The sequence below is a fragment of the Eutrigla gurnardus genome (assembly GCF_963514095.1).
Source record: "Eutrigla gurnardus genome assembly, chromosome: 15".
NCBI classification, from domain to species: domain Eukaryota; kingdom Metazoa; phylum Chordata; class Actinopteri; order Perciformes; family Triglidae; genus Eutrigla; species Eutrigla gurnardus.
In genome coordinates, this window is record NC_139938.1 from 19,909,772 (window position 1) to 19,932,400 (window position 22,629).

At 42.7% G+C, this 22,629-nt stretch overlaps 1 protein-coding gene across 4 annotated transcripts in view; it reads right to left on the bottom strand.

Moving 5' to 3' along the window:
• Nucleotides 1-22,629, bottom strand: part of cadm1a (cell adhesion molecule 1a) — a 330,169-nt gene that overhangs the window by 243,796 nt on the left and 63,744 nt on the right. For 2 of the 4 annotated variants that reach the window (XM_084029345.1, XM_084029342.1), the window contains exon 2: nt 16,659-16,754. The exons of the other annotated variants lie outside the window; for them this stretch is intronic. In XM_084029345.1, coding sequence (XP_083885471.1) covers nt 16,659-16,754 — 96 coding nt within the window. The remainder of the gene's footprint in view (nt 1-16,658; nt 16,755-22,629) is intronic. 4 annotated transcript variants of the gene reach the window in all.

Consider the following 22,629-nt stretch of genomic DNA (forward strand, 5'->3'; position numbering starts at 1 on the left):
GAAGTACGCCGAGGTTGACGTGTGCCGTTTTCACCGTCGTGGTAACAGATTTCCTCGCCTGCTCTCCATACTGTAGCGACATCAGGTTTTCATGCCAGGTTCGGAGGAAAGCCACGTGCTGCAGCCAGGAGGAGAGAATGAAGACTTGGTGGACAGAGCAGCTTTGCCACGAGGAAAGGAAAGCCTGATACTGGATTCCAGTCGTTACCTCGAGGCTTTTTTATATACAACGATGAAGGGAAATAAAATAGATCCAACTACTTAAAACTGAGTTATCGGTTAAAACGGTTTAATATCACATATCACATCGTCGCCAAGGTCAAACACTTACGAACAAACTTTGAGCCAAACTTCAATCTAGTCTAGTGCGCCACAAAATATGAAATCTATCTCAGCTTCACAGAATGATTTTTGAAAAGATGTTGAGTGATGAATTCCTTTTGCTTATAGAAAAATAGTCACATATCACTGCCATGAGGCTGCCGTCAGATCACAGATCACAAGTCCATATTCTTCACCGCTCCAGTGACGTTCCGGCTGCATGCAAACTCTGTAATCAATTATCAATCTATTGGTTCGTCGTATGAAATCGTATGAAATGTACTCCCGTCAGCACATCAGACGTGTGCATTAGAGACGTGCAGCTACATATGCACACAGATCAGGCTGCTCGGGTCACAAAAAGGGAACATCGTGATTAATAGTGGATGGATTGTGGGCGGAAATTCATGGAGGAAAATATTAATGGCGATGCATGGTGTTGCTGCCGTCCTGCGTGCATTTTCGCACAAGGAACAGCAGCATAACTTTATTTAATATTTCACAAGCTGAAAGTTTAGTTTTGTTTACCGCCGTCAAATTCGTTGCATTATTCATCATAAGCGCACGGCGGCTCGTTGCCTTCTGCCGGAGTCTTCCGCTCCGATCAGGAGTCACCAGGTTGGAGAGCACGGCAACCAAATGGCATTCATTCACCAAATAATACACACACGTTTTTCAAACCCATGGGTGTATGCATATATCTCTAGCATTGCATTTTCATCTATTTAATTGTCTTTTAAGTGACTATCAATGGTGATTGATCATGTGACCCACTAATTAAAGTGCTTGTACTTGCTGCTTTGCCCAGAAATAGGATCTCCGTGTCTGTGGTTGGTCTCCCAGGTGCAGCTACTCACAGAAGTATGCTGCATCAGCCCCGATATTAAACTTAACTTTTGTTTAATTTAGTAGTTTATTATAGTTGAATTAGTAGCTTTAACTTATACTATTCCAGTGCCATGAGGTTAAACAGTGTGTTCCCAGTCCACCTCTCTTTTCTGCTTGGAAAGCCACATCTTTGCCGTCTGTGGCAAAACAAAGTAATTGACCATGACCTCTGACCTTTGCCATTGTATTGTGCAAACAAAATAATTTCTTTGCCTGTTTTTAGACTCCTTCCTTAAGAAATGACTCAAAGCTCTGTTAGGAGGTAGTATTCTTATTTCTCACCAGGAAATCATACACCCATTTTGAATTCCTCCTCCATTGGTTCAGTTCAGCTGAATGTACATGTAGGATTTGCCTTCCTCCACTGTGCCACCGGGTGAAAACTGACATTTACAAGCCGAAGACAAAACAAGGGAAAGAAAGTGCTGGAAAAACGGCTCGGCGTGCTACTGCCGTTTGTATATCGTAAATACACGGCAATCCCGTTGCAAATAATTCATACGATTGCGCCGATCTGAGAAAGAAACACGTCTTCTCAGTCTTTTATTCTGAAAAGCAGGTCATCATACCATCAACACTTTGTCACAAATCTAGAACCTGCACTATTTTATTTGGATGATCTCAGCGTGCCTGCTTGCACATGGAGGCCTCATTATTTGGATGTAGTACTGTATTTCATGTCACACATCAAATAGGTACCCAACCCACACGGGGCTAACGAGGCACAACAAACATAACAGACATGGGGGGGGGGGGCAATAACATCACATAACAAGTGCTGGAGAACAAATACAACAAACTCCGTGCACGTCAAACAAAGAGTGTGCCTTTAACACATCAAACATAGACCTCCCACACAAACAGAGCGAGCTGTGAACGCAGCCTGCAAACGGTCCACGTTCATCAGATCGGGACATGGTGCAGATGTTTGGAGGGAAGGCCTGGATCTACCACCGTGACGTAATGGGACAGAAGAAGTGATCCCACAGGTGACACTTTCTATTATCCTCTGGAATAGAGTGGAAGCGGCGGGTCTCTGCAGCGCCGGAGGCGACGTGCCGCCCTCCCCGCTTCCTTATAAGTGATCAATAAAATATCACAGCAGGTTTTTAGGAGCGACTGGAAGCTGGAGGAATCTTATTGTAATAAAAGTAGAAGACCTATAGCTTTACATTTCACTCACTGCAGATGCAACAGTGTGTTTTCCTTTCTTTCTCACGAATAAAAAAAAACATCACCTTTATCATCACAATAACTAAATCCCAGGAGAAAGTTATATTAGACTCTATATAACCATATATTAGGTATTTTTCTCTCATTTTTAAACTGTTAAGACTTGGAAAAAACAAATTACACTAATGTTTACTAATTATGAGTGACGCTACACGTTGTTTCATATCATATTTATCGTCTCATATCAGATTATATTAGTAAATGATTTATAACTGTTGCAACTATTCAAACATTTTAAATACTAGTGTCCACAAAACATGCGTTCTCATCCTCATACTTTGAAAAATCACATTAAGTTTACTCCAGAAACAAAAACTAACTGCTTAAAATGCAAATATTAGGATGTCAGCAAAGCAATCCTACATCGAAATTTGAAAAAACGAGTGAACGCAAATAAATAAATATTCAACAACTACACGTGTGTCTGTTAATGACTGATACATGATGTGTTAACCTTTGAGAAATTGTAAAACATTTACTCATTAGCGATGAAACGATGTTAAAGGACATTAAAGATTTACAAACTATTTGGTAATTACTTTGTTTAGTATATACAACACCATGTGTGCAAAAATATACAACAAAATACTAATAATAAGTAAACATTAATAAACATATTTGTATTGTTTGTTATTGCAGTGTAATAAGAGTTTTCCCCATTTAATAATTCTGGATATTTATAACAATGCGGGTCATCAGGTCCCAACATTGGCTGCCGTTCTCGAAACGTCACACCAGTGAACATTAAGGAGTAATACCCGTCCTTCCACTTCCCAGAATCCCCCGCTGTGAAGCGCGGCTGACACCAATTCCCTCGGCGTGTATCTCATTTGCTAACTGCGGCTTCATGTCCTCTCATTTCCCCTCAACTCATCACGGAGACCTGCAGGCAAGTTGTTTGCACATCACACAATTCACCCCTCAAAAAGAAAATTTAATATTTTTCCCCATCGCGCTTCACGAAATGACTGTGCAACCGAGCCGCACTTTCAGTTAATTTCTGATTAAAATCACGAAGGGGCTTCTCCTTTCCCGTTATTGTGTTGTTTTTCTCCCCGTACGGAGATCAAATTAAGTGTAACAGTCCCAGAAATGATGTTTGGCTTTCGTCTAATCTGCTTATTTTCCTCATAATGTGACACATAACGGCTGCAACCGTATGACTTTCACTCAGCCTGTAATCCTTCACTGCTTATTAATTACCACCAGCCCAATGATATTGTACATTTAAAAAAAGGTGTGAGCCGACATCACCGTTGTGTCGTGTTTCATAGTTCATCACTCAGTCGACGACGTGCTCCCATTTCCCTTCGATTGGGAGCCGGCGAAGGGGGAAATGGGCCGGAGACCTATTTACTGAGCCATAATCCTATCAATTATTAATCAGCCGAGTCCTAGTGATCACATCGCCCTCACTCTGCTTTCGGATGAAAGCTTTTTCGATGTTGAGAATTCACCTCTGACCCCCTATTTTCGATTTTATATTTTCCCTCTCAAAGCTGGAAGATCCTCAGATTTTTTTTCTTCCATGGGGATCTAAACCATGCAATCTGCAACTTTATAGTGTCGTTTTCTTTCTTTTTCTTCCTGCCAATCTGAACTAATTGGCAGGATTTTACAGCACCTGACTTAATTGATTAAGATACCTCCAATCACAAAGACAGCTTTAACTCGGCGTCTGGTTAAGATGGAGGCGTTTCTTTTCGATCGGTGGAGCTTCGCCGTCTCTTTATCGAGCAAATCGAGCCTCAAAGGAGGAAACGGTGTGGGAAGGAAGAAAATCATAAGGAAAAAGTTCAAATCCAAAGAGAACATAAGTATCTGCCAGAATTACCATTAATGTGTCATCGCAGCGTACTCTCCCTTTACATTTGAATCAGATTTGTGCAGGTTTTATGTCTACATGGATCTTTTTTTTTTCTCTTTCTAAACTGCCACTGTGAAGGAGTAGTCATCAAAAGGCTTAGTCAAAAGACACACTTACACACACTAACACACACACACGAACACACACTCCCAGGGACTTCGTTCGCCCTCCACAGTGCCTCTTTGAAATGTGCCACTGTGCTCCCGAACAAAGGTAATAATGTCTCTCTTCTGCTGCTATCTGGGTCGAACCAGATCAATCAGTCTTTGGGCGAAGAATCAGCATGTGCATCGCTCTTTTGTAACCGTGTGTGTGAGTGTGTGTGTGTGTGAGGGTGGGGGGGTGATGTAAATCAAAAGACTTTCAGTTCAGCTGAGGAGACGCGGTTCAGACACTATCAGCCCGGCCATCAGTGACCCTCGGCCCCCGAACAATGGGTCATTAGGGGGACCCGAGAGGCCTTAATAGACCGACTGACGGATGGACTTGGAAAAGGTGTGTGTGTGTGGGGGGGGGGGGGGGGGGGTACGGTGAAATGTTTCCACAAATGGGAAGTGGCGAGTTTACGGGGTCAACAACTGAAGTGCAACAGGTGTAGTTGTTCGAACACGTTCTGTAGCTTTAAAACATACACATATACATATACATATATATATATATATATATATATATATATATATATATATATATATATTTATTTATTTTGTGAGAATATCAAGGCACGAGGCATATTCCTGAAAAGACGAGGGAAAGGGAGAACAGAATGGATAAGATAGGAGATATCTAAATGACAAAATATGGGACTATTTCTTCTCTAAAGTACGAAACACTGAAAAAAGGGAAAGCTTGAATTCCTCATCTAACGTTGTCCTTTCTGATAAGTTTGAATGCTTGAAATGAGCAGGAATCATACATTTTTTAGTTTTTTTTAAATTTCTTTTTTAGTTTTTTTTATATATTTTAAATTCCGGCCATGAATACAAGGAGGTGCATGGAATTGAGTTTGTGTTGCTCAGAGTCCTGAAAAAAGCGTTCCAGAAACAGTGTGCAGTACAATGGAGGATAGGGATAATCCAAAGAACACACATTTATTTCTAAAGGCCATGATTAAAATGTGGAAAAGGCATTAAACTCCATAGTAATGAAGGGGAGGCAGTAATCTCAGACAGATGTCTCCCAATCTGGACAAACGTAGATCAGCATCTCTGCTAACACCAGCATTGTAAACCAGGACCACAAGTCCAGATCTCACTCCGGCTAGTTCAGACTATATTGTGCAACCACCTGGAAATTCTTAATAGTAAACCAATAATATGTACTTTAGCATATTGGTTAGCAATCGGCAAGCTCATCGATATCTTAATTAGAGGAGAACCTGAACGGGGAGGTGAACTCGGCCGTTCAGATAAATGAGCTCCCACTCTAACGGTCCCTAAACTTGGGCTCCATTCCATTAACGTGTGGGAGGAAAGGGGGCCCTGGGTGGGAGCTCAGTCAGACTTCACCTCAGCCATTTAGCCCCACCCCCCCGCTGGTAGTGGCTTTGACAGGACGTCAATACAACCAGACATGTGCTAATGGTAACGGCGAAGACTACAGAGCTGCCGACAAACAATATGTGGCTCTAACGAAGTCAGGAGGTGCTGCATATGGTTTTTTTTCTTCTTCTCCTGGAACAATCGATAGATACAATGTGTCTCCGATAAGAAAGGAAAGTTAAATGAGGCTCCAGCGATAGGCAGACAGGATGCGAACTCACACATGCAGACAATTTAGAGATGCAAACAAAGTCGGGGAGCAACTAAATGGTGGTAAAAGCAAAAACTTCCATTAAAAACAAATAAAATAAATAAATATATCAAAAGCCCGCTGGGAATTATGGAGCAAGGGCGAGATAGCCTGTCACTGCGAGCAGCTCTGACTACACCCCCGACCCACTTTATAAAGCCTGAACAAACATGGCACCACACACCATCGTGTACTTGTGTTTGTTGCAGAGACTCCTCCCAGAAGAAATCCACGTATTCCCTCAGGAGTCTCATTTGGTGCCACATCAAGATATCCTCTCCCCGTTCTCTCGGGTAAACAAAGGAGGCGGCGGTGACTCGGTGCCGGCCGGACGGGGCACTTCGCCGCCGCTGTATGAAAGTTTCATCAAAAGAGCAGGAGGTACAGTCGTATCTCTTGGGGGTGGGGGGGCACGAAGCCACCGACCAGGAAGAGTTGGCAAGCGGGCTCATATCAAATTTAGAAGTCATTAGGATCGCTAATAAGCACCAGCCGATGCCGTGAGCCTTTTTTGCTAAAAATATTTTTGCTAGATAAACAACCGTGAGGCAGGATGGAGGGATATTTAATAACCGTGGCGTTCCTCGGCTCCCCAGGTGTCCACCCCCCCCCCCCACTCCGTGGACCCTCATGTCAATACAGGCTGCAGAGTGTTTAATCTGGAGTGATAAATTCCAATCATGAAGATTAAAATGCAGCGTGTGAAACAGGAATATTATCTTTTTTCTCCTTTTGGTACAATCGCCACTTAGAACCCCAGCAGGATGTGGACGGATGTAAGGACGACTTAGTGCAAGGTCAGCTGTGATCTCGTCTCAGCTTTTTGCCCGCTTATCCCAGATTTCTCCTTTCAGACAGCATCGCCACCAAGGGGAAACCAAACCCCCCCACGTTTGTTACATTCACACCAGCGTGCTATAAAGACAAACGGCCAATTTCCGATCGCGTTGAAACACTCGAGCACGTCTCGCGGTGCGGGAGGTGAACTCCCGAGTGGCCCTCCGAGGGTGGGGGGGGGGGGGGGGGGGGGGGGTTACGATACAAACCCACCGTGTGGAAAGTAGAAATCAGGTCAGAGCAGCCAAGACACACATTGTTTAGCAATTAGATGTTTTCTTAACACCTTCCGGAAGAAATTGGACCACTTGAGAACTGATCCCAGGGAAGAGGGGAGGGTGGGGGGAACGGCTCACCTTTCACTATGTGAAGATATGAATTCAACCGCGAGTAGCAGCAATGTTTCTCCCAATGGAAATAAATTATGTTTGGATCAGGTTTACTAGAAATGATACAGTCTGACAAGTTAACTACACATTTTACCAATATACCAACATTTCTTACAGTGTAGAGATTCCAGCTTTTATATTACTGTTGAAATTTGACGGCATCTCAATCTGTAAATACCTTTCAAAAGGTAAATTAATTTTTTTTTAAATAAAAACATAGAGCCTTTCATAAACAATTGCAATACTAGGTGCTTAACAATGCAGTGAAAATACTACAATTCAATGAAAATACAGCAATAAAATGAAAAAGAATACAATACAAAAACTAAATGGATGATTAAAACACAATAAGAAGTTGATTTGAGCCAAACCGGTGAATTTAAACCATGTCAGTTATTGAGGACGAGACTCTCTTGCAAAAACTATAAATTTAAAACTTACCTTTCCAGTTCAGCATTCTCTTAGTCATCCATTTTTTTTATTTAACATTACTATCTTATTCATATCCATTGTATTGCTGTATTTCCATTGTATTGTTAAGCACCTTGTATTGCAATTTTGTATGAAAAGTGCCATATAAGACACTTAAGTATTTATTTATGAATATATTTTTTGATGTCTAAAAGGAGGAAAAACTAAAAAGAAAAGGATTATTCTAAATGTGCTGCCGTTTCATTCTCTGAAATCCACTAATATGAGAAGTTGATTTGAATGCATTTAAACTGTGTTGGTTATTGGGGACGAGACTCTCTTGTAGCAGCTTTTAAAGCTTTTAAAGACAACACAGGCGGGGTTTGCCTAGTTTAGCATCGCTATAAAAACTTTGTAAATGAAAAAAGAAAAAAAAGTCATCAGAATGACTGACTAAAAAGTTGAACGGCACCTTCATCGTTCCAGAAAAAAAATAAAAAATAAAATAAATAAATAAATCGTACCTCGGATAAAAGGGTGATATAAGTGGAATAGACAAATCTGGTCCATGATGTGTGATAGTGACTAAAAAAAACGGCACGAGAGCGAGTCAGCACATTGTTCCACGTCGATCGCCAGAAACGCTCGAAGCGACTCGCGACACGCCGTCTGACGAGATGACAAAGGAGCAGCGGAGTAAAAGAAGCCTCATCAAACGAGATCCGATCAGCACTCTCGCCACCGCCCGCTGAGAACATTGTGTCATTTTTGAGAGTATTAATGTGTGCAAAATGATATCTTGGAGAACCTTTCAACACACAATCAAGTGGAAACTCTCACATCCAGCTGCGTTAATGAAAGTATCACCAGCGAGGTCAGATCTACCTTTCAACAGAGCGGCAACAACAAAACGCCTTGTGGCTGTTGCAAAACTTTTAATGTTCCCGGTTGAATTTCAGCTGAGTTGTACTGCCGGAGCCTAATAATTGCGTCGGCAGAACATGACAGTGCATTTTTTGTAGGCGAGATTCTTTGTTGTTCTTCAGCTGATCTCATGCTAGAGAGGAATCCGTGTAAATAAAGGACATACGAGTGTGTGAATGTTACATTATCATATATTTGAGATAAAAACAAACAAAAAAATGATGGTATAACTGCTGAGGTGTGGAAAATGCAATGACATGGCAGAGAAAGCAGTCAGACGGGGGAGGGAGAAACCAGCAGTGAGAATATTCTGAGAGAAAAAAAGGCAAACAGTAAAAAGTAATAACTAAAAAAAAAAAAAAATAACGGTTATAAATATCCCTCAGTTCACAAACAAATACTTCCTGCACCAACACTGACCTGCTGGATTTACCCTGGCTGTGTTTACAATGAGAGATCATTGCAGACTTTTCTGGCTGGTGTTTGCTTTCAGTGTACCTCCAAATAAAAGTGCTTCAGCCTTTTTTCCTTAACGGACTCTTTTCTATCAGAATAAATAGACAAGCCCTGGACTATGTGTCATGATATTTCACATCCTATTCAATGCAAAACAATAACAGAACAACGGGTCAGCTGCATCATTAATGCAAATAGTGAATGCAGGAAGTTGCATAAGGGATGATTTAAAACGCGTATCGTCTGCATATAGATGCATTTTACTTTTTTAACAGCCAGAATTGCCGATATCGTTACAGATATTTTTTGATCAATAGAATCAGCTTTTGTACTTTCATGTGGGCGAGAGCAGCGTTTCATGATTAATGAGGTGAGCGCGTCATCAATAAGCTAAATCAGATCACATCAACCAGGGGTTTAGATGATGAGGTTTCCACATTCATCCGGCTCCTCGTGTTTATCTCCCCGTCTGACTTCCATCAACGTCGATGTTTATTAGCGAGCGTCGTCACATTACTTACAAAAATAAAAACCTTCTCGCATATTCATTTTCATTTCTAAAGCGTTAGTGAAAGGCTCATTAAACCCCACTGTGGTCGAATTATGGATGACATTGATCGACGCCACCTAGGAGACACAGGAAGCACTCGTATGTAAAAGGTACAGACTTCCAACGCGCCATGATGCCGTTAGATCCTGAAGAGAAGGAGAGTCCGTCAGAAGCCGCCAAGAAAGCAAAGGAAGGATCTGCAGCGGCGGATTGAGCGTCGGTGAACGTCTACATGCTCACTACGGCATGGATGAAAAAATAAAAATAAAACTCTCCCTTTTTTTTATTGAGTTTATCTAAAACAACAAGCATCACGACCCCCCCCCGTTTAAAAAGCCAGTCGTTGTGATTATTCTGAAATAATCACCTGATTTCCATAAAGCCGATCATTACGAAGCGTTTGGAGGGATCGGAACAAAATAACAAACAGTGTGTTTAACCTTCCCGGGAGACTTCACATACATACTTAATGATAAGGCTCATTGAACAGGTGCATCCAGGGAGGTTCCCATAAAATTACCCATAATGCCTATGCGATTAGCCTATACATTATGTCCTACTAGCTCCCTGATTGCGGTGCGCGAAGCAATATACGAGGTGGCTGGATTCTTTTTAACTCGCTGGTATTAACGAGCGCCCCGCTGTGTTAAAATCCTCCGCTTCCACGAAGATCAGGTGCTAAGGAGGAGCTGAAACACGGTCATTTAGAGTTACAGTCCGTTAAAAAATAGTCACCTTTGACACCCACAAATTATCCTCAGAAAGAGCTTCCATTTGAATGTCATTAGCTACGTACAAAGGGACTGGAGCATGTTTTTCACATTCTGCCATGTGGTGAAAATGACAGAATTTGAATTTAAACTCCAGAATGGAGAGAAAATTACAGACATAGTACTGTTTGAGTGCATCACTTTAAAACCACGTGAAACTGTCTTTAACAGAATCACACTGCCGAACAATTAACTGCACTCTCGATAACGTTTGGAGGTGATTTTATTCCCTCCAGGTTCGCAGTCACAGTTTGAAAGTGAAATTACACCAAAGAAATTCTCCCAAAACCGTTTTTTTTTTTTTTTTTTCTCCGATCGAGGCGACGAAACTACTATTCAGTTATTGTGGGATATGGGAGATGGACAATGAAGATAGAAATAAGTAACAACATTGATGAAGGTGTTTGAATACAGACGGCAGCGTTCCGGAGTCTTACGCGGTCGCATCGTGCATGAAGTGATACGGCTGGGATATTTCAAAAAGAAAACATGGACGGACGCTTTTGCCTGTAAGAAAGCTGAAAGGGAAGGAAGTGACACATGTGATTGATGAGCAGCTGTAATCCGACATGTGCAGCTGTGGACAAGAGGGTTATTTGATGAATGCAGACCGCTTCAGCACCATTCACGCTTTAAATTCCTGACAATTTAAACTCAGGAAAATACTGTATTTCTGGAGAAGCGTCCTATTGGCTCCTACGTGAAGCGGTTGCGGACGCGCGGCGGCGCTGAGCTTCGTGGGAGGCTGGCGATAGTTTTGGCGTCTATCTGTGAGCAAATTTGGCACGAAAACACACCGATAATCTAATATAATAATTATAAATGACATTATATATGCCGTCATCACACTTCAAAAATGTATTATTAAAGCACCTTACTTCTTTAAAAATGTATTGAAATATTAAGTTTATAGGCAATAATGCAAATGATAATAATAATAAAAATACAAGATGCATATTATTGGCATAACAGTGGTCTAAGTTATTTACAGTTATTATAAATGTTAATATCTTATATGGCCATGGAGATACAAGGAACACTTATAGAAACAATTTGGCATTACACTTATAAATTATATTTTACTTCAGCCTTTCTTGCCCATCTATGTTAATGTAATTAATACGATAATAATGCATGACAAGCAGTTTACTTTGTCCTTACTTTGTCCTTCTTATCTTACACAGTCAGTAGGTTGCCGAGTTTCACAAAGAAGCGCTCCCCTCCCCAAAAGCTCCCATTTTTATGCATGCACATATGTTTCTCCTCTTCCCCAGGAAAAAAAAAGAAGAAAAAGAGAGAGAAACTATTTCAATTTTAATGCCTTCTGCTCATCCTTCAGATCCAGACAGCCGATCCACTTAGCCATAAAGTTAATTCTAATTCCTGTGTCCCGTCGAGAGGGCTAAGAGTCCCACCTCGCCTGCTAGAGCTCGGAGATAATATCACAGGTGGCTCGAGCAGCGGGGGAGCCCCAAATCTCTATTATCGGCCCGAGGGGAGCGACGGTGGAGGGAGGAGGCAGAGGAGACCGCAATATGGTGAGTTTAGTTTCACCTGGCCTCACAGTTTGACCTCTGAACCACGTGTCAGCTCCTCCAGAAGAGCTTAAAAATAATTAAGGCTCAAAAAGTGGATTGGGATAATGGCGTGCATGTTAAGTGCTCACAAGTGTATTAGGCACATTAAATGCACAGCGATACGGAGGAGCTTGTTAAATACTGAATCCGCCGTCAGCCACACGAGCAAAGCAACGTCGATACGAGATTCTTCTGGCAAAGCACGAATAAAAGGTGGGAACATTTTAAATATGTTCACGTCCCGACTTGTCCGTGCATTTTAAAGATCAGGTGAGGAAAAAAAAAGAAAGGCCTTATCTCCTTCCCTACCCACAAATAAATTGAAGTGGGCATTTGTCTTTATTTGTTTTTTCTCTTTGGAGCAGGGTAACTTCCCTAGAAGTTAAGGTCATGCGAGGTCACGGTCAGATATGAAAACTGTGCGACTGAATGGAAAAACAACTCTTTTTCTTTCCCCCACATGTGCTGAAATGTCTCACTGCACAGAGGTGTTCCCTTAAACCGGATTATTCGGGGGTTCATCCAGAGTTTAAAGCGACGTTCGGCTTCCTAACGAGTTGTTTTTCTTTCCAGGTTCAGAGAATTTCAATGTGCAATGCTTTGCAACATAAATAAAGTGTCTAATAATAGCATATATGCAATATGTTATTGCTTTTTTAAACCCGTATGAATTGTCAGAGTTTAAACAGGAAGTTAAAAAGAGTTTTATTGCACATCATTAGTTCTAATCCCTGTTTTTTTGGGGGGGTGGCTACTAGAACATTCTCTTCTGTTGGTCAGATGTTCACCCAGGTGAACCATAGGTAATGCCCAGCAGCTTCCAGCCTGGCATGGGCAGGATCAGTGCATCCTCCAGGGAGAGCAGACGGGAAGTGATGCCGCGGCAGAAGGACGGCAGAGAAACGCCACAGACAGGTAAGGGTTGAGATGCACCGTCCACATGCATGGAAGTACTGGTTTATAATTTAATATACCCATACAATGGTATATTAACAAAACTAACGGAGAAGATGATTAAAATTGTCTCAATATACAAAATGTCACAATTTCTATTGGTGTGAAAAAAAAGAACAAACTTGATTAAATACACTCTACATTAATTTCCCTGTGATGAAGTTTCTAGACTTTGTATAATGGGAGCTCCGGAAGCCGATGGAAGTAATAAAAAGCAGAGGAATATAGAAGCGAGAGACGGAGGTGAGAGGGTCGAAGTGTGAAAGCAAGAAGGAGGAGGGGAGAGAACAGAAGGCGGAAGGAGAGGAAAATGAGAGGAAAAAAAAGAGGAGGGGAAATGTCTCTTTTTTTCCCCGCTGACCCGCTTCCTCTGCTCCGCCACCCTCCACGCCCCCTTCCCCTCTGGGCAGCCAGGTGGCTGGGCTGGGCACAGACGGCCCTCCTTCCCCTCTCCATGCTGGCCCTGCTGGCCGCGTCCAAACAGCGAGCAGCGGCAGTGGGAGGACGCCGGCCAGACGAGGTACAAAGGGAGGGATGGGACAGGCGGCGTTGGGAAGGCGCTGGCACGCTCACGCACCTTCCACGAGGACAGAGGACAGACTGGCGAGCTCGAGGAGGCTTTCACCGAGCAAATGTTCTCAAGAAAAACCGACACGAGGAGGATGCATCCGACAGAGTCTTTTTGAAGCCGTTTAGAATTTCAGAGGCATCGGTTTATGTTTGAGTTATGTAATCTGTGCGGCAATTACTTTCTGCAAGGACAACAAGTGTGAAAATGTGTCCCGCAGGTGGTCTCTAGAAGCTTTCATGCTCATTAATGCCCCCAAATCTATTTAGGTCGTCACGATACTAGAATTTGAGTCGTCGATACCAATATGCAGGAAAATACTCAATACCTTTTTTGGAGAAAATTCATAAAAATTAAGCCGTTTTTAAAAAAAAATTAAGATTAGAACAATTAAACATCAAGGTGTGTATATATAAATATAATTTATATTATATTTGACAACCCTAAAATCTATTGGATAACACCATTTTATGTGTTCTTACGGTTCATACAGAGTCAAAGTGAATGAGAAGAAATGCGGACCCAAACAAGCAACGCGTTGCTAACTGAGGGGGAAAAAAATATTTCAATCATAGCAGAGAGATTCCTGCTTATTGTACGCTCAACGACGTGATAAGAAATGACGATTCTGATTGATCGTCAGTGATCCAGCACTATAACAGTAAAAACGTTCCTCTTAAACTACATCCTTCAAATAAAAGTCCTATGGTTTGGGAAAACAGAAACTCAATAACACTCTGACAAATGCAGTTAACACTTTTTACGGCTCCAAGCCCACAATCCATGATTATGTAATCACTGCAAATACACTGGGGGGGACTGCGGTGCGACGTGTAAACAATGTATTGCAGACAGGTAGATGTTTTCCTTGACATAGTACAACTTTATTATCATTAAATTATGACTATGTTGTGATGTTACTTTTTTTCCTCAACTTCTCAGAGATCTCAGATATGTGGGGAATGTGGAATGTACAGAAAGTTTGGAGCGGAAATTTTGCTGAAACACATTAAAGTTATTAAAGTCCAGGTGGTTATTAATGAATTAAAATTAATTCATGTATAAAGGCGCCATATAAAGATGTTCTCAGCAGAGTATTAAATAATAAATACATAAAAGAAAGAAATACAGAATGCCTGCTATATGCCATTATATTTTCATTCATATTTTGAATGGTTTTTTGAATGTTTTTCCATGAATAAAGACATTTCCACCATGAATATGATGCAGAAAAATCCCTGACATTAAGTGTCTTTTTCCCGGGCGAGGACACTGTATGTGTCCCCGCTGATGTAGAAACGAAACCAACGCCCTTTACGGCAGCATTATAGGTCACCGCTCTCTTGTAGGAATACCGTACGGTAATCAATCGTCCGCCCGCACCAACGACCGGAGGACGACTGCAGGAGACGTCTCGGTCAATACAGCTTACTTAGGTTGAAATCATATTTCTCAGCCTCAACAGGGTACAGTGTACCCAAGGCTACCATCTGCACTTCCATGGCAGATGTCTCAGCCACTCCATCATCTGGGAGTCCTCGGGCCCTTTAGGGGGCCACGCTGTCCGCATCGGAGTGAACACAGCAACCCATTGAGCCGGCGTACGGGAGGACGAACGGGAGGACAAAACTAAGAGGTCGTCTGTACGGACGTGAACAAAGCCCCATTCAACCACACCGCAGACACGCACAGAACTATGATGATGAATGGAGGGGGGGGGGAAAAAGTAATGTCGGACTCTTGTTTGGCTGCCAAAGAAATGAATGTGTTCTGCGTAATGTGACAAATGGCACAATGGACACAGGGACATGAATGGGCCGTGACGTGGCCGTCATTGACGAGACAGGAAGGGGGCTAGAAGGGTGATGCCGATGATGTGGCATCACTCGTCCTCGTGCACAAAGTCCCCAGCAGCAGCGTTTAACCTTCGCGGGCCTCGCGGTTAATTTGCCGCGCCGCCCTCGCCCCGCCACACAATCTCCCCGGCTAAAAGCTGCAGTCTGCAGCTGAAAAGGAATGACTTCGCAGGCAGAGCCACTCCGGCAGGGACGCGGCGCAGGCAACGCCAGCGATCTGAGGAAACCAATGTTCAAAAGCAGAAAAAAACAATTGCAGCCTCATTGCATCAGTTGGATGTCGGGTCCGCGGGAACATTGCTGAAAAATTCGTCATCCCCAAAGCCAACAAGGTCCTCAAAAGTTAAAACCTAAACAATGCTCTATGAAGTGATTGATCTTCGCGGCATAAACACCGCTCTCTCCCATTCGTGAAGAAGAAGCCAAACTCATTGTAATTCAAGAGACACGGAACCGACGGGTTCCCTCTTCTCCCATTTAGTGCACTGACTTAGCTAAAACACATTTCACTGGATTAATCTGGTCCGCCTGGAAGGTGAAGATAAAACGTACTTCAGGCCAATATCAGCAGGAAGGACAAGGGAGGGAGGATAATCACACAGAGCAAAACTCTATCAGACATTGTAATGATAATTATTTATCGTCCCCTGTCAAGGTCAGGATTCTTTCCCCGACTTGTGGAAACTTTTTGGAACTCAAATAGAGCGATGACATACTCTGCTCGCTCACTTTCCTACCCGGCTTAACGACTACATGGCTGAGAAAAGGTGCAAAGGAACAAAAAGGGACAAAAAAAAAAACCTACAAAAAGCACAAGGTCAACAAGATACTTGGCCAACGACCCAAATTAATAAAGGTCCAGATAAAGAACAATGATTAATTGGCTCCTGTGCATCGATACAAGGCAAGGGCGAAGCCACAATCTAACAGTCAGCTCTCCGCAACAGGAAAAGACAGCTTTCTAGCACATAGACAACAACCCCACCCCCCCTGAAAGACCACCGCTATCCTGTCACTGCTCATGCCAAATTCTCCCCGTTGCCTTGACATCATCCAGGCCTCTCTTGTCATCTTTTTACAACAATGTGAACGCACACTTCCATGCCTGGAAAGAGTTAGGGGCCATTAAAATGAAACAAGCTCACAGACTTCCCTTTCCCAGTCTCGTTTGAGGGTGAACAGGAGCCGGCTTAATTTCCTCTGACAGGGGGAGCAGAGGGAGAAGGGAGGAAGGAATATTTTTAACCAGCTCTGCTACCTATGAATCACCTCGGCACCCGCTATCTCCGGGGGACATTCTCTGATGGGTAAGGTGAGAGGTGCTTGTTCCAGGATGGAGGATGAGGAAAGCCCAAATGCACTTACCTAGGGAGAAAAGAGAGAGAGGGAAAGACGTAAATCATGTGGCATTTATGAAGATGTATAGCAGCAGCAGACCTTAAAACAAAGGACGGGAGAATAAAAGAAACAAGACACACATATAGCTGGGAGGGAGAGAGGCTTTTCCAACCATAAGCCTACTAGTGCTACAACATTCATGGACAGCGCGTGCAATGAAAGCTTATATAAAATGCAATAGATCCAACGATTTAATTATATTTTATGTTATTTATTTGCAAGTGACCAGATTGGGTTTCTGTATCCGGACATCAGCGACCTACCTACGAAGGACGCTGGTATACATGGCGATGTTCCGCACTGCAGCTTGTGTTACAAGTGCAGCAGACGACACTGAAATTCTATTTGAGCGTTCAAAGCGCACATATGCCACTGTAGACATCTGGATGGAAACGCTGTTCAATCCATCTCCAAATATGGTTTGGATCTGACAATCTGGATATGACACAAAAAGGGATTTGGGTTGGCAGTCTGAACAAGGCCTTTATTGCGGTTGCTGCTCTGGGTTAGTATTACGAGGTTCGTCTCCTGGTAGACGAATGCAAATCAAAGCACCTGTGTCACTTTCAGATTGGTGGAACTATCTTTGTCACAGCCAATGAGATTAAAAGGTTGTGAACAGCTGACGAGACGATGCGAACCAGATCCGAACATGCCAAAAAGGAGGTCTGTCTGCTGAAACTATAAAGCGTCTACCCAAGCCTTACTGGCAGCAAACAAGGCATTAAACCGACATAAAAAAAGAGCTAACTGCTTCATAATCTTTTAACTGTGAGACTAAAACATAAAAAAAGCAAAGTGAGGACTCTTTATTTCAGTGTTTTGGCAAACAACCAACCGGTAAGAAAGATGATTTACTCCGAGATCCACCCACGAGAAGGTAATCCGAAGAGATGATTCAATTAACTTTTACTGGTTAACAGCTGGATCATGGTCAGCATTGTTTGCTGTAATAACGTAGAAAACTACCACATTTCCTTCTCGCCTGATTGGTTGACAACAGATGGCAAAACTGGAAGTACCACCTTGTGGCTGTTTGCCTCCGTTGAGCAGTCGAGTTGCGGATAACATCCATATTCGTCCAAAAACGTCATCGCGTCATAAATTCATCCAATTCTGCGTTTGTGTTAATTTTGGAATTGATGATTATTCTTTGAACAGCAAATTCTAATGAGTTCAAGTGGAGGCTTGTGTCAATTTTGAAGAAATTCTCTCAGTCCTTCACCAGAATGGATAGATGACTGACGGACGGTACAACAAGAGAACAATATGCCTTTAGCCACGGCTGTTTGTGGCTCGGAGCCAAAATGAAAATGTACCACCAACATGATGCAATAAGCACTATTGTATTCACTGTTTATTGATAAAGAAGTCAAGACTTTTTCAAATCCTACCACAGTCAGAAGGTAGTCATATACTGTATTATAATATAAAACATGGTTGTCACCACTGATATTTCTTGATATGTCTCCTGTTGTGTAACTCCTCTTTTTCTACTCTATTTCACCAGGAATGTAAACGTAACAAGAGTGTGTTAACAGGTTTGAAAAGTCGACACTGCGGTATCGTACGACGACGACTCGGGAGGCTGTGTGTGTGTTTGTGTCTGCATGCCTTTGAATGAACAGGAACAGTCAAACAGAGGCGACGCTGTAGTGAAAAACACCACATCCTAACCCCCCACCGTCCCTCTCTGCTGACATAAATACTATCTATCCAATTCTAGCGCGTGTAAAACATGGTTACATCGGTCGTGTGGACATCTATCATGCTGGCAGCAACGTGACTGGTGGGTCAGAGACTGCAGAGCGACTTGACCCAGGATACCCAGTTAGGATTGCCGTCAACGGGACACGAACCGGTGCACACCAGAGGCCCCCAACGTCTTCAGGTTATGAGTGAAACAATACATTTTCCAACTGGGAGCGTTTAAACAGCTTGTGGCCTACATGTACATGCGGTAAACATATAGGTCAGATCACACTGATGGGACAACAAATTCAGCTTTCAACAGATAACGTGACTCCTTTAGGCCAAGACGTAGCACCTCACTAGGTGCAGGATGAATTAAATAATGGTTGTTTTATTGTTCAGGCACCTTAACAGATAAGGTGGTCCTTGGTCCCTGATACAGCTTCCTGTATCAGACACGAGGTCAGGACGTCGCGGGGAGCATTTGGAATCTGAATGTGTCTACGCAACCACACTGTACCACACGTTTCTCTGCTGCAGATATTTGTATTAAACTATACTATAGTAAGGACAACTGAGGCTCTACGGGTTTTCTTTATTCATCTTCAAGAACAATTATCAGCTAGTGCAAGATTTCCACAACAATTGGCATCGCGACAACAATTCCAACAAAGATGGACTCTGCGGGAGTAAAACAAGATAATGTCTTCTCCATCTTGCCCAGTTTGCCTCTTGACAGAACACACACCATTAAGGAAAGTGTACTAAATTGAAAATTGCTGGTATTCCATTGGCAGTATAAATATATATGTGCTTATGCAAAAAAGATAAACTGTATCTGCTGTGCTGAGAGCTTTAATAAGGCAGATAGTGCAGAGGATGGAAACTCCAACCAGCCCTCCCTGCAGGGATGCAGCTGTTGGCAGGGAGCTGCTCCTGTCTGCCTCCGCCTACCCACGGCCCGCGTTGCCCCAGTCAATCGCATGGCCAATCACTGGACAGCACTTATTTTCTCCAACAGATGGGAGGATACCCTTGCCAAAGTTTTCACAGTGATGCCCCTTTGACCTGTTGGAGCACTCTGAGAGAGAGCCCGTCTGCTGACTCCTGCTGTGGCCCTCTCCCGGGGTCATGTGGGGTTACTTTGCAGTGGACACGGGACAAATCACTGGCACAGGCCTTTAGTTACTGGAGTCCGTGGCGTGCAGCGCTCTCATGTACGGCAAATCTGTGGATGTCAAAGGAGCTCCGATCTCAGACTTGCACGCTTGTCAAGAAATGAACATGCAGATTTAACTCATTCACTTTAGTATTATTAACGTTTTATAAATGATATACAGGGCAACACATTATTTGTACATGACATGTTGAATCCTAGCTCATGAAATAGTGAGGCTTGGTCAGTAGCATCAGTTTTAGATGTGTCGGGGATAGTGTCTCTATATCCTTGTTGAATGCATGGTATCATTTTAAAAGCAAGTTAATGCACGTCGTATTTTGACATATTTACAGCTATATTTTGATATAATAGGAATGAAAGTAAAGCCATTTTAACTGTCAGAGCCTGGCTATGCTGTGTGTTGTAACTGTCAATTCTAAATTGCTCTGAAAGCAACCGGCAATTATTACGTAAAAGTAGTACTGCAAACAGTGTTTTATAAATCACTGGTGTACTAACCAAAGCTTGTGCATTATTAAAGAGAAATGCCAAAAATATATTGCAAAGTTATTTAATTTAGTCAGTCAGACAGACAATCGGAATATTGACACTCGGCCGGATTTAAAATGTATTTAGGGCTTAAAACACAGCCAACACATCGCATAAGCACATTCATAGAACAGTAAATCAAGGATCGGGGGTACAAAAGCGTGGACAAGTCAAAGTTTGCGCCCCCAAACCGGGAGGAGTCACTGCTACAGACGGCTGCTCGTGTTTAATGGGACCATATTTGATGGCGAGGGTTTCGTCCTAGTTTTGTGCTTCCTGCAAGGAATACAGAGCCACCGCAACACTGTTCATTTATCTTGCTTGATGGAGGAGTCAGATTGATTCCTAATGTAGTTTTAATAAGTCAAACTTTTCTGTTCCCATTTAAAAGCTGATGTCAAATTCAAGTTCTGGTGCCTACTTTCTGACTCACGGAATTACAAGATAATGAATTAAAGCAGCGGGACAAGAAGTTTGCCCACGCCTCACACCGTTTCCGACTATTCCGTGACATACCTGCTGATGTCCTCCTGCCATCAGCAAAAAGGTCTGCTTTAGTAAACCTGAACTCCACTTGTTAATCCGCTCCACTGCGACTGAAATGTCATTTCTGAATTGTAAATAGAGGAGGCTGATCCCTGGGAATCATCGCTACATTCCTGTTCGACTCCTCGGCACTCGGTTATCTTCCATCATCTTTCGTGGGCGACTTTCTTTTTAATAATGAAATTGTAATCCCTTTAAATTAAATAATAGATTTGAATGCTTTAATTGGTCTCAAACTTTGTCCCTGCAGAGCACCAAGACATTCAGACAGTGAGGTAATCCCAAACTAACCGGTGGCTCCGCATCAAACGGGCTCCTGATCGGCAGGGTATTGTACCGAATCCATGCAAACCAAGACTGGTTTAACTCCATACAAGTCCAAGTGTGGCAACCTCCCGTAGATGTGAAGTCACCAAGGAGGAATCAAGCTCCACCGTGCATCTACATCCAAAGAGATTTTCACTCAGCAAACAAGTGTCCTTGTCCATGAAGGCAGTGAAAAGTGTTTGTTTGCGTCCTGCGTGTCACAGGCCAGGGTCTACACCTTTTATTGGTTGCATCTTCCTTAACATTTCCCCAAGCAGCTGTTACAATGTGATGGACTGAAAAAAAAAAAATGTGCAGGGCAACCCACAGTCCTTGTAACACTGTGTCTCATAAACCCCATGGCCTAGAATAAAACTGCTGATTAATAGCTTGTGCACATTAAAAGCACGATCAGGTTTGAGAGTGCCAACTGTGCTTCTGGCCCCAGTGCGTATTGAAATGCAATGCCACGCTGAGCAGGAGAGAAGGGAGCAGCAGCAGGGCCGCCATGCAGCAAAGCTTTCCCGTGCACGCCGTTAATGAAACAGAACAGACTGTACAATGTTATCTACAGAACGCTCAAATATGAATTTCAAAAATATCGGACAAATGTAAATATATAAGGAGAATGAGAAAGATATGAAAGCCGAGGAGATGTTAAAGCAAAGCCCCCTGACTTCTTTTTCCTTTTCTTTTTTTTTTTTTACTGTGGAAATTATTTAGGCATGAGCAGTAATACCCTCCATTAAATTTTATGAACTCAATTACCTCGGAAAGGCGGACTTCTTGTAGTGACACCGCGCTAACCTCTGCAGATATACATAGGATTTCATTCTCCTGACAGCAGGCGTGCAGCCGAGTTTGGTTTAAATCCATTTCTAAGAGTTGTGGAAGTAAATGCCATCGGGGGAAAATTAGTATGTGTGGTTGTGCGTTTGAATGCAAGCGAGGGAAGATGAAATCAATCATTCCTGTCGTCTCCTAAAAATTACACTCCCGTATAATGAAACTGCATTGTGAATTATGTTTTTGAGGGGAAACGTGATTTGTCTTTTGCTTTTGATGTATCACAAATAACCCAAACCCTCTGCACAGGGAGGGGGGTCGGTTGGTGGAAGGGTCCAAAAACACAGGAGAGGGTACTTTTGTTGCTGTAACATAACCAAGGAATGTTGTTGTATTATATCTCAATTGGCAATGTTAAGGACATGTTTTCAAACTGTTTAAAACTACTGCCGTAATCCGGGAGAAGATACGTTTCCCCAAAAATGTGACTGAAAGTGTAGTTTAGTTGTATGAGAATGCAATTTTTTTCATAGTAGTTCCCTGTCTTTTCCATTCCTGTATAATTAGCAAAAAAAACAGATGAACAGACAAGTTAAAATTAGACCTCCACATGAGGCCCGGACTGCCCAAAACTTCCCCAACAGTGAAAACAGACTCTTTGTAGTGTCTTCAAATCGACACATTTGAGCCGGGGCCATTCATTATGAAAACACATTTGGGTTTTTTCTTTATTGGCAGCTGCAGTCTGGGAGGCCTTTAAGCAATGAACATGGCAGCCTGAGGCATGGATTGAGGGCTGAGAAA